The following is a 12,675-nucleotide window of genomic DNA, read 5'->3' as shown; positions in this document are numbered from 1 at the left end:
CGACACATGTGCAATGACTTTTCTAAGGCGTTGGGGGTACGGTGCACCCCTGGGGGGCAAAAAACATCCCAAAAATGTCCCATAAACATACTATGGCAAAGGGTCTCGCCCATGAAAACCATCATTTTTTTCCTACTATGACAAGATACTGAAGTTTGAGGGATCATATCTCCCAATCAGAATGTCGTAGAGACATGGGGGTGGGCTAATTGCAATAGGGCTACCAATCAGCCTTTAAGGATCATCTTGGAAATGGTGTAGCTATGCCCTAGCAACCATTTACAGCGCCCTAGCAACTGCACCCATAGACTTCCATTCAAAATGGCTCAGAAGGATATCTTCAGAACAGACTGTCATAGACACTAGCATCTTTTGAGTCAGATTAGTGATCAGCCAATACAAATATCTATGGTCGCTGACTTGCCACGCCCTAGCAACCATTTAGAGCACCTTAGCAACCAGCCCTATTGACATCCTTTAAAAATGGCTGAGAGGGATATCTTTGGATGAGAACGTACTACAGACATGAGTGGTGGCTTGTTTTAATTGGGTGAGCAATCAGTCTTCAAGTATCATCATAGAAACTACTTAGCCATGCCCTAGCAACCATTTAGAGCACCCTAGTAACCAAACTCCATTGACTTCTATTCCAAATTGCTTAGATGGTATCTCAGAATCAGAATGTCGTAGAGAATTAATTCTTGGCTTGTATGACTCAGGACAAGAAGCAGCCTGCTTAGTATCACCCTGGCAACTGCCTGGCAACCACATGGGCTTACCCTAGAAACCAAGTAGCAAAACACACATCTATACACCAGAACTTTGTAGAAACTTCCTGTTTGGCTCGTTTGACACAGTGTCATGATAGCAACACCTAGCAAAGTATTAAAAACATGCTAGCATCAAGCTAGCAATGCATATGAAGTGATAAAGCATGCTAAAAACGTGCTATCATGTTAACACATGTTATCAATGCCTAGCATTGTGTTAAAACGTGTTAAAAACATGCTATTATCATGCTAGCTCATGCTAGCAACGCCTAAGGACATGTTAAACATGCTATAACATGATAAAATCATGATAACTCATCCTAGAAATGTCTAGCAAAGTGTAAGAACATGATACCATTATGCTAACACATGTTAACAATGTCTAACAGTGTTAAAACATGCTAAAAACATACTAAAATTATGCTAGCACATGCTAGCGATGCCTAGTGAAATGATAAAACATGTTAAAAATGCTAACATTATGCAAACACATGCTAGCAATGCCTAGTGATGTGCTAAAACATGCTAGCAATATGTTAGCAGCATACTAACACATGTTAAAAAAAAATCTAGCACTGTGCCTAAACATGCTAGAAACATGCTAACATTAGAATCAGGCAAACACATGTTAGTAACATGTTAGGATCATAATAGCAGTGCTTAGCAACATGCTAGAACATTGCTATGTGACGAGTTTAGCCACGGCAAGCACCACTCACATTTTCTTCAGGAAATGTACCTATGTAGTTATTATTATTATTATTATTATTATTATAATAGTGGAATTTCCACCATGCAAATTGTGTTCAGCACTCAGTAAACTCACCTCATGACGTGAGCACTGCATTAAGTGTTGGATTCACTGCATTAAGTGTTGGATTCACTGCATTAAGTGTTGGATTCCACAAGTCTGTTTTTATGTCTCACAATGCTGTGTATTGAGACTCTCTGTCTCTCTTCACAGCTTGTGCTAACATATTTTCTGCACACAACAAGACACCAAATACACTTTGCCAACTGTTCATTTCTCAAGAGTAAATGGTGAAAAATATCATGGTGAAACTGGGCTATCAGGTCCATTGAGACCGATGCAGAAAGCAATATTTTAACAATAATCACAATATAAACACTCATTTAGCACTTTATTAGGAACACTATGGTCCTAATAAAGTGCCCTGCCGTGGTCTTCTGCTGTTGTAGACTATCCGCCTCAAGGTTCAAAGTGTTGTACATTCTGAGATACTATTCAGTTCAGAGATCACATTTGTTCCCCATTCTGATGGTTAATGTGAATATTAACCCATATCTGTATGATTTTATGCATTCCCCTGCTGCCATACGATTGACTGATTAGATAATCGTACAAATATGTAGGTGTACAGGTTTAACTTATGTATAAAATAGCCACATTGGAATTGTACATTTGATTTATGCTGTTTACATACACAAGAACACACAAATACACAAATGTGTATGTGTGTGTGTGTGTGTGTGTGTGTGTGTGTGTGTATGTGTGAGCGTGTATTTATCACTTTGTGGGGACCAAATGTCCCCATAAGGATAGTAAAACCCGAAATTTTTGACCTTGTGGGGACATTTTGTCGGTCCCCATGAGGAAAACAGCTTATAAATCATACTAAATTATGTTTTTTGAAAATGTAAAAATGCAGAACGTTTTCTGTGAGGGTTAGGTTTAGGGGTAGGGTTAGGTTTAGGGGATAGAATATAAAGTTTGTACAGTATAAAAACCATTATGTCTATGGAAAGTCCCCATAAAACATGGAAACACAACATGTGTGTGTGTGTGTGTGTGTGTGTGTGTGTGTGTGTGTGTGTGTGTGTGTGTGTGTGTGTGTGTGTGTGTGTGTGTGTGAAAATGTAGAATTATGATTGCATGTAAATTTTTGTATTATATATATATTGTTCTGAAAAAGTATGGTAACTTTATTTTACAGTGTCTGTGTTACACATGTATTTTTATTGTTATCACTATAGTTCTTATTTAAGTTCAAGTAGCTCTACAAAATAGTTACACAGCAATTACTTGTACTGTTCAATAGTAATACTCAGTAATTACCCATGTAAGTAGAAGGGAAACTGGAAGATAACAATGTAAAAAAAAAAGGTGACCAAAAGTATTTCTTCATCATGGTAGTGTTTGTTAGACTGACTTTATATCATTTAAATAAAACAAATAATTATACAGTCCATTTTCTGTAATAGAATACAAATTTTAAATAATAACAAAATTAGAGCAAAAATCTTATTGCAAAATGCACAAAAGTAAAATGTCCAGAAACATTACGATCAGTTATTAGCGGGGATAATATGCTTTATTTTCATGAAATATGAAAACCAATCTAAATAGGCCTAAAACAGGCTTCATTTTTTATCTCTTTTGTGGTGCAATTTGATCTGGACATATTTTGTAAGATTCACCACTTATGCATCTTTGTTGCATGAATCATTAGACATTTATATCCAACTTAGAGTGAATTACTAAAATGGCTGAACAGTCATAAAAATTAAACTCATACAAATGCACTTCCAACCAGGAATTCCAATTAGCCCCAGTATGATATCATAAGGATCTGTGTCACTTATGTGTGTATGTACACACACACACACACACACACACACACACACAGTCCTGAGTGAAGTCATCTCTCTTGTCCCTGTTTAATGGAATAAATCTGTTTATAGAATTGCTCCACCCTCCTCCTCCTCCGCACAACCACAAACAACAAACCATCTGATCATAAAGATCTATTCTGAATGTTACTGTAAGCATAACATCTGTTTACTTCTGTGTTAGAGACTATGCTGGCTGCAGAAGTGCACTTTTGATGCAGAAATACCTTCAGTTCCTGAAATCTCCTTTAAAAGCATTTTATTATCCTAGGGGTCCATGGAGGTACTGCAGGGTGATTTAAAAATCTTCATGACATTACATGAATGAACATTAATTAATGACCTGAAAAACACTGTATGATGTAATAATAGTCTAACAGCTAAAAGTGCTTTAACAAAAAGGTACATTTTACAGCAATGTTCCCTTTATTAAGGATTGATAAAGATGTTAATGACTAATAATACATTTTTCAAAAAAGGGCGACCTAACCCCTAATGTGCGTGCAATGCAATTTTTCCTCACATATTTTAATTGCACATATTAAAAAGTGGACCCATATGAAGAATTTATTACCTATAAAGTTGATCAAGTTTATTGAAACCTATAAAGTTTATTATGGCTTAATGGTCATCAGGCTTTAGGGGTGTGCAGCGAAGCATTATCTGTATCTATTCATATGACAAAATGATCTGTATCTGTCTCTATATTCAGACCGGGTGTGGGTAGGGCTTATAGCTTTAAGTGTGTCATAACTAAGGAAAAACTAGGAAAACACCCATTTTTAAATGTTACTCTTACATTTATTGTTTATATTAATAAAATATGCCTTGTATATGCCTTTTCATAACAATAGCATAATAATAATAATAATATAATAATCATGCTAGCATGATCTTAGCATTTTTTTAACACTTTGCTAGGTGTTGCTAGCCTGTGTTAGCATATGCTAGCATCGCCTAGCGATCATGTTTTTTTGCATGTTTTAGCACTTCACTAAGCATTGCTAGCTGCGTTAGCATGATACTACCATGTTTTTAGCATGTTTTAGCTCTTCGCTATGTGTTGCTAGCATGTTTTTAACACTTTGCTAGGTGTTGCTATCATGACACTGAGTCAAATGAGCTAAACAGGAAGTTTTTACAGTGTTCTGGTAGAGAGATATGTGTTTTACTGCTTGGTGGCTAGGGTAAGCCCATGTGGATGCTAGGCAGTTGCTAGAGTGATACTAAGAAGGCTGCTTGCTGTCCTGATTCATACAAGCCAACAATTAATTCTCTACAACATTCTGATTCTGAGATACCCATCAAAGCGATTTGGAATGTAAGTCAATGGGGTTTGGTTGTTAGGGTGCTCTAAATGGTTGCTAGGGTGTCGTAAATGGATGCTAGGGCATGGCTACACTATTTCCAAGATGATCTTTAAAGACTAATTGGTAGCCCTATTGAAATGAGCCCACCCCCATGTCTCTACGATATTCTGATTGGGAGATATGGTCCCTCAAAATTCAGTATCTTGTCATAGTAGGAAAAAAACAATTGTTTTCATGGGCGAGACCCTTGCCAGAGTATGCCTATGGGACATTTTTGGGATGTTTTTGCCCCCCAGGGGTGCACCGTACCCCTAACCCCTTAGAAAAGTCATAGCACAGGTGTCGTCAATAGGCTGGTCAATTTGACACCTAATTTGTGGGTCTACTACAAATGGTGCAGGATGAGTTAGGTGCCGAAGTTTTGTACGGAATAACAATACATTTGTGAGATTATAATAGTGATGCTTTGCTCCGCAAGCACCACTAATAATAATATAATGATTTTAAATTTGTATAGCACCTTTCCAGAGCTTTAAAAAAGAAGAACAAAAAGAGCATATTTCAGTTTATTCATTTCACATATGGAGGAATATTTCTAATAGATGAAAACTCTATGGCCATTTAAAGCTTTACAGAGCATTTGAACTTTTTCGGAATAAAGTCTTAACCAAATAATAACCTTAATCGCTGATGCGGATATAAATCTGTTAAAATGTAAAAGACGGATAGATAAGCTACAATATGAACTCATCACTTCAGGTCAGGAATTTAACATCACGCTCAGGTTTAGGCTATAAATTAATTAATCACGTGTGAAACGTGTGATGCATTAACATCAGACCTCGACCGTTATGGGATTTTTGAGACCGATACAGTACCGATTTTAGAAGGCAAAAATTCAAAGATACCAATATGTTGGCCGATATAGTTAAAATTTGAGCTGTAATGAATACAAGTCAGCTTAGAGTAAAAGATGGATGTTATTTATTTACTTAGCAGTATTGTGTCTCACCAACTAGGTAACAACGTAGCGTAAAATCAACACTCAGCAGACACAATCCACCACCTCACCATTGTCTGTTGAGCTGCAAAAAGGTGCTCTGATGTTTACTTTTCAATCTGCTACATTACTTACTGCACTGACAAACTATAGCTGGCTAACAGCAAACAGACATGAGTGACATGGTTGTTAGTAACAGGGTTAACGTTATATTAGTTATATTGAAAAGAGAAAATGATGGGGTCAATGTTTATTAACTTTTCACAAACTAGTTAGCAACTTACCGTGAAGACACCGCTTAACTCTGCACCGCTTAACTCTGCACTGTCTGCAGAACCACCATCAGCTCAGCTCTGTAAACAATAGAGATGGAGCGCGCTCTAATGGACAAACAATGGTATGACACCTATTCTAAATCACCCTGAGAATAATTTTCTGCATTATATGTTCTGAAAAAAAGTTTTCATGTCTGCGCATATTGGAAAACATATATGCCAATAAAATATATCTGAGAAAGGCTAATATCGGCTGATAAATCAGTCGGGCTCTAATTAAAATAGACATTTCAAGTAGTGGAAAGTGCACATGAAGTCGTATCTTAATTAATCTTACACTTAACAAGCCCCAGACGTGCACATTTAACAGAGACTGCATCTGAAGTCACGACTGCGCCCATCTGATCTGAAATCACACCGTGCGCATTTTCATTCATAACTTTTACAATTTAGAAATATTGGCTGCACAGATTCATACATTTTGGATATGTTTATTTAAAATGTCGATTTATCCTTGTGCTTCTTGGATAATCAGTCAAACAAATAATTTTTATATTATTCTTTAATATTATCTAATGCTTACTGTTTGTTTGGCAAGTATTGCATGAATGTCGTCCCTGTTACTCATGTTGCAATAACCACATATCAGTGATAATGCATTTGTAAATGATTATCAACTTAAATTTGAGCTTCACATTTCTGCTTTTAAACCCTCAATGTACATGGCAATGTTTACTTCCATTCTAAGTACTGCAATTTCTGCTTTTTATGAAAAACTTGAAGGATGGTCAACATTATTTTCTGTGGCAATTGCAATATGTCACAGATGCTGTCAAAAGACCTTCACTTGCATTGAATCTGTAACATTCCTTTAAACTGTGCTAGATTGTGGGTGGGTTGTATTCTGTGAAAATAAACATAATTTAAGCAAAATTCAGTTTTATAATTTTGGTTGCAATAAAAACATGTGCATGGTTTATTCAAATGTGTTGCAAGACTCTTGCATGTCTTCTCATTAAACCACAAGCCGTACAGCTCTGATGTGGGAAATCAAGTCTTTCATCATCATAAAATAAAACAAAATAACATAAAATATTGCTACGTATCACAGAAAAAAGTCAAATCTATGGGATTTTTTCACCCCTTTTTAATGTCCGTAGCACAAATGGTGTAGTACTTTGAAATGTGTTGGAGTTTACTCTGTAAGTTAAGGTATTATTAAAATCCTCTAGTTTGCTGTGTACATCTTTCATGCAGTGTAGTTACATGGTCTTTCTTTTTTCTCCACAGCAAAATTCAGACACCAACGGCAACCTGCGGAAACGCGTGAACTCCAGCGTTCAGTCTCAACCTGAAGCAAAGAAACCCCAAAGAACCGAACCGACTAGCAAGAGCAGCACTGCTGCATCCAAACCAACTCTGACCAGCCAATCATCTTCCACCTCAGAGGGTACCAGCAGTTTCTCCAGCCAGTCATGTCTCAGCCCCAGTTCTGCCAGCCAAACCAATGCAGCCATTTCAACCTCAGCCTCCAAAACCACACCCCCAGCCCCGCCCTCCACGCCAACAGTTCCTGAAAACTCATCACCCACCACTGGCTCCGTCCCGCTTCACCATCTTCTCGGGCCTAAATTAGAGAACATTAAAAAGAAGGAAGCCAAAACCGCAGCTTCGGCTCAACCTGCGCCTTCCGCTACTGGAGGTGCCAGCAAAATCGATGAGTATGCACGTATTTTATTCCCGGTGTCCTTTGGGGCGTTCAACATGGTGTACTGGGTGGTATACTTGTCTAAAGAAAGCATGGTGGCCTAGGGAGGCTAACAAGGAGTGGCTTGTTCGTTTGTAAACCTTTTCTACAATTCACTGATGAAATAAAGACCCCTTGAAGCATTATGTCAAGCAATTCCCACAAATCAAAATTGTATGATGGCAAAAACATAACCAGACATGACCAGGCAAGCGCCTCAACAGATAATATAGGTGAAATAATATTAAAAACAATTTTTTTCATTGATTGTCAAAAGGGCCATACACAAGATTAAGCATGTGGATACATGATTACAAGTAAAAAATAAAATTAAAGAAATTCAATTCAAGCAATCTCACAGGAATGAATCATATATTTTTCTGTTGTATGTTTGAATAGCCATAATTCCGGTCTGTCCTATACATTACCGGATCCACTGCAGCAGGGACGATGCTACAAAAAATATAGAAAAAACAATACCAGGACCATTTGTCTATTTTTATATAGAGCACTTTCTGAAAGATTCTTTCATTTGGAGACTCACTACGGATACTTTTTTTGAAACCTGATAGATAGAAATTCACCCGTGGATACCAAGAAAACAAATTTTGGACATTCTTGTGACAATCCATCTCATATGAAAAAGCAACGTGATATATGTAAACTGCTCTGGCACAAATGGTATCTATCGTGGGTTCTCTCGCCAAGAGAAAATGCTAGAACAGAGCTTTTTAGGCTTTTGGGCAACCCTGATCAGTGAAAACATATGCATGTATTTTATTTTTTAAAGAAAATATACAAGAAATTTCTTAAAGCACAAATGATAGCTTTCTCTCTGGTATTCTTTGTTTTTGAATGGCTTCTTTTTTATTTTGGTTTTATTATTGAAGTCTTTTTTTGTCTTAAAGCTTATATACAGTATTCTCTGATATAAAGATTGTAGTGTGAAATAGGGAATGAGTTTAGCTATATGAAACACACAGCACGTATGAACGGACCCCTGGAGCACGGTTCCTTGACAACTGCTTGGGGTCCAGATGGTTTTGGAGCCATTTAGAACAGTAGGAGGCTTAAACAGACATTTGGGGTCATCAAACAAGAGCCAACAACAGCAATGCCGTTCAATCTTCATAGGGCTGCTTATCGTAAGTGTATATTGGATCTAAAGCAGTGATTGGTTGAGATATTCGGTATCCACCAATCATTAGTCACAACACAAAAAGTGATGTTAGTAAATGTGAAAGGACTTCTTAACCCAAAAGTGAAAATTATGTCATAATTTACCCTCATGTAATTTTTAAACCCGTATGACTTTCTTCTGCTGAACACAGAAGTTCATGCTGCTCTTTTAAGTACAATAAAAGTAAGCGCTGTTGAGCTCTAAAAAGATACAAAATAAAAGCATAATTCAATTTGTTTATATGACTGTATTTCTAGTCTATTTCTGAATCAATGTGATTGTTTTTTGTGAGGAACAGCCTGTTCCCCTCATTTGCAACCTTGCCTCATAGAATCACATTACTATATTGTACCTACATTTTTGCTAAATAATTTGTACTTGGCTCGTATCTTGTCAGTTTCCTGGTGAAATGAAAACTAGAGGCGCTACAACAACAATGACTTTTAATCACTTTCATCCAAAACAGATTAAAATGGAAGATTATCAGTTCATAAAGACTTAAAGACCAATTAAATTTACAAGCTTGTTCAAATGAGATCTAATTCTCGGTAGCTCAACTGATAGAGTGTTGCACTTGTAATGCAAAAGACCGGGGTACGAGTCCTGAATAGCATGAGTATTATTATGTTATCCGAAAGTGTCATAGGAGAACAAAAAAAATACATGGTTACCGTATTTTCCAGAGTATAATTATCGTATTTTCTCTCAATATTTTGAATCATCTGAAAGGTCCTGTCTTCATGTGCTATCAGAGTTATCCTACTTCCCACTTCTGAAGTGGTAATTATTAGTATGTCGCATTCAACTGCTTTGTTGTCAGAAAGAACAGGAAACATGGACGACGCAAGATTCAGTCATTGATATTTTTGAGGAACGTTTATTTTGACACCATAATACATCACTCAGTTAGCTTGCTGACGACAATGGCATTTCGGTCAAATACAAGCTATTTTCATGGTGTAAAACATGCATCAAATGATTGCTGATATACATAATTGAATATGACAGAAACAGCAAGACAGAGTTAACAATTAGCTGTATTTGGAAAAATGAACAAAACCTGTCATTCACTACAGAAACAGTTCTCTCCTCCGCCATGTTGAAAGTTTATGACTCCTTCCAGAAACTCGGGTATCAAAATTATCTCAGAGTTTCCCAATAATAAATACAATTTGAGTTATCGTTCAAGTGTAACTTCCGAGTGGGAAACAATTATTCCGATAGCACGTGAAGGCAGCATTATTGTCCGAAGCGGCATATATACATAATGTATTTGTAATTAATGTTGGCCATTCAAACACACACTAAAAAACATGTACTTGCACACAAACAGATGAAAACATCAGTCAAAGAGACATTTAATGTTGCCAATACAGGTTTTTGTTAATTTTTCTAAATACAGCTAATTGTTATCTCTTGCATTACTGGTGCGGGAAGATGCTGCACTGATGCTTTTGTCTAGTGAAATGAGGTCGCACCATTCATATGATACTGGGATTTATCTGAGCAGATGGCTTTTGACTTGATTCATTCCACCACTCTTTTGAAATAAGACACATACAGTTTTCGCCAGAAGTTTACATACACTTCATTTAGTCATTAAAACGTGTCGATGTAGTGACACTAGGGGTTCACACTTGAGAGAACCATTCACCTTTGATTTATTCAGAAAAGGCCAATGAGAATTGGTGAGTGCAATTTGCATTCCACACTCCGCCCCGGTCATACGGATATAAAAGGAGATGGCGTGCACCACTCATTCGGATTTGTGCTGAGGAGCCGAGAGAGAGTCGGTTCAGCGCTGTGGCATGAGGGACACAACGTCTCGTTCCCTCCATCAGGGAAAGGAGGTTACATCAGTAACCGAGACGTTCCCTGTCTGTCACTCACTCGACATAGTGTTGATGTAGTGACACTAAGGCTCCCTATACTAAACGCCACATGCGGAAGACACAGGGTTCACCGATAGGGAACCGAACAGTGGAAAGACATCATACAGGATTACCAATGGGGGAATCACCACATATGGAGCACTGAGCCCAAGTACATGGGATCACCTGAAAGGGCCATACCATGAGTACCAGGCCTGGCAGCGTTACTCCTCCACCGAGTTAGTCACCGGACAGTGCTTAAAAAATCGAGAAGCCATCCAGTGTTTACCAGTTGCGGGGAACAGTTATGGACAAGACAGCGCACATTATCACCTCGAGAGGGGAAAGGCACTAACGCAAGCGATACACCCAAAAGAGATGCTCTGCACACTGGAGAGCTTGACCGAAAGGAAGGACCGTGTACTGGTATGCTTGCCCTTGAAGGCAAACCGAAGAAATGGTCTGTGTTAAGGAATGATCGATATATGGAAGTGCACGTCCTTCAAGTCGATGGCCACGAACCAATCCCGATGTCGCACTTATGCCAGGATGCGCTTCTGTGTCAACATTTGAATGTTCAAGGTATGCAGATCCTGAATTGGGTGCAACCCACCCCCTCTCTTGGGCACGATAAAATAAGGGATGTAGAAGCCCTTGTGCATCTCAGCTAGAGGGACGGGCTCTATCGCTCCACCCGAAGGACCGAGGCATTCTCGCTTTGCACCTGTCCTGAGAGGATGCCACTGAACCTGGGCGGACATCTTGCACACTGGATCGTGTAACCGAGATGGATCGTCCAGATAAGCCATCGTATTATGTTTGTAGAGCGCTAACCAGGCTTCCAGTCTACAGGTGGAGATAGGCGCCCTTCCACAACTTTGCGAGGTCCTCGTGCACTTCTGGGAAGAAATTCCCCAGGGCGGGGCGTGGCCATGAGTCGCGCACCAAGCCAGAAATGAATTTTCCTGCCGCGAACACTCAGGGCATGGTGGTGGGTTCCACTCAAGCCAAATGTTCGCAGCTACCCTCCCAAGAACCGGAGCTCAGTAGATTCGTCCGCTTCCGAAAGCTGAAGCCCACCCTCCGAATGCTGCGACAGACCCTGAGGCGGACTGCCTGCCTCACTCATGAACTCTACCAGGCAGAACGAGCCTGCTGGAGGATGGGAGGTCAGTGGGGACTTAGCCGGGGGATGCACTCCCATAACCACATCCAAATTGCCCACGACGCTTGCCACCCCAGCCGCCTGTGCTTCAACACAGGACGGACCAGGGAGCAGCCGCGGTGGCACTCTACTTCATAAAGAAAGAAGAGCCACAACTGCAACGTTCTCATGGGCATATTCTCACAGTGAGAACATGACACATCCACAAAAGCTGCCTCAGCATGCTGGCGACCCAAGCACACGAGAAAGATTTTGTGAACGTCAGATGGGGAGAGATAACAGCCGCACCCAGAAGTACAAAGACGAAAGGACATATTTAAAAAGACACCAATCATTTGTGCAAGCTCTTTTACAGAAAATTACTCTTAAGAATTTGCTCTTTTACACCTGTGAACTCAGCAGCCGAAGCGCCCAGGGGAAGCTCAACACTCGACCGTGCGAGTGTGATCACTGATGTGTGCCTTAAATCCAGCTGCAATGAAGTCTAAATGAGAGGTTCATGCCATCTACTTTTACATTCGTATGTCCGGGGTGGAGATTGGTATGCAAATTCCACTCTCCAATTCTCATTGGCCTTTTCTGAATAAATCAAAGGTGACTGGGGCTCTCAAGAGCGAACCCCTAGTGTCACTACATTGACACAACTTCGAGTAAATGACAGACAGGGAACTCATTTTTTAACCACTCGACAGATTTAATATTTGCAAACTATAGTTTTGGCAAGTT

General features: G+C 39.1%; 1 protein-coding gene across 1 annotated transcript in view; it reads left to right on the top strand.

Annotated features, from left to right (window-relative positions):
• LOC127659869 (gamma-aminobutyric acid receptor subunit alpha-4-like) overlaps window positions 1–9,066 on the top strand; it is a 74,672-nt gene extending 65,606 nt beyond the window's left edge. The window contains exon 9 of the mRNA XM_052149829.1: window positions 7,277–9,066. Coding sequence (XP_052005789.1) covers window positions 7,277–7,798 — 522 coding nt within the window. The 3' untranslated portion in view covers window positions 7,799–9,066. The remainder of the gene's footprint in view (window positions 1–7,276) is intronic.
• Window positions 9,067–12,675: the final 3,609 nt, after the last annotated feature.

The sequence above is a fragment of the Xyrauchen texanus genome, chromosome 19, assembly GCF_025860055.1.
Source record: "Xyrauchen texanus isolate HMW12.3.18 chromosome 19, RBS_HiC_50CHRs, whole genome shotgun sequence".
Taxonomy (NCBI): domain Eukaryota; kingdom Metazoa; phylum Chordata; class Actinopteri; order Cypriniformes; family Catostomidae; genus Xyrauchen; species Xyrauchen texanus.
This window is presented reverse-complemented; position numbering and strand designations above follow the sequence as displayed.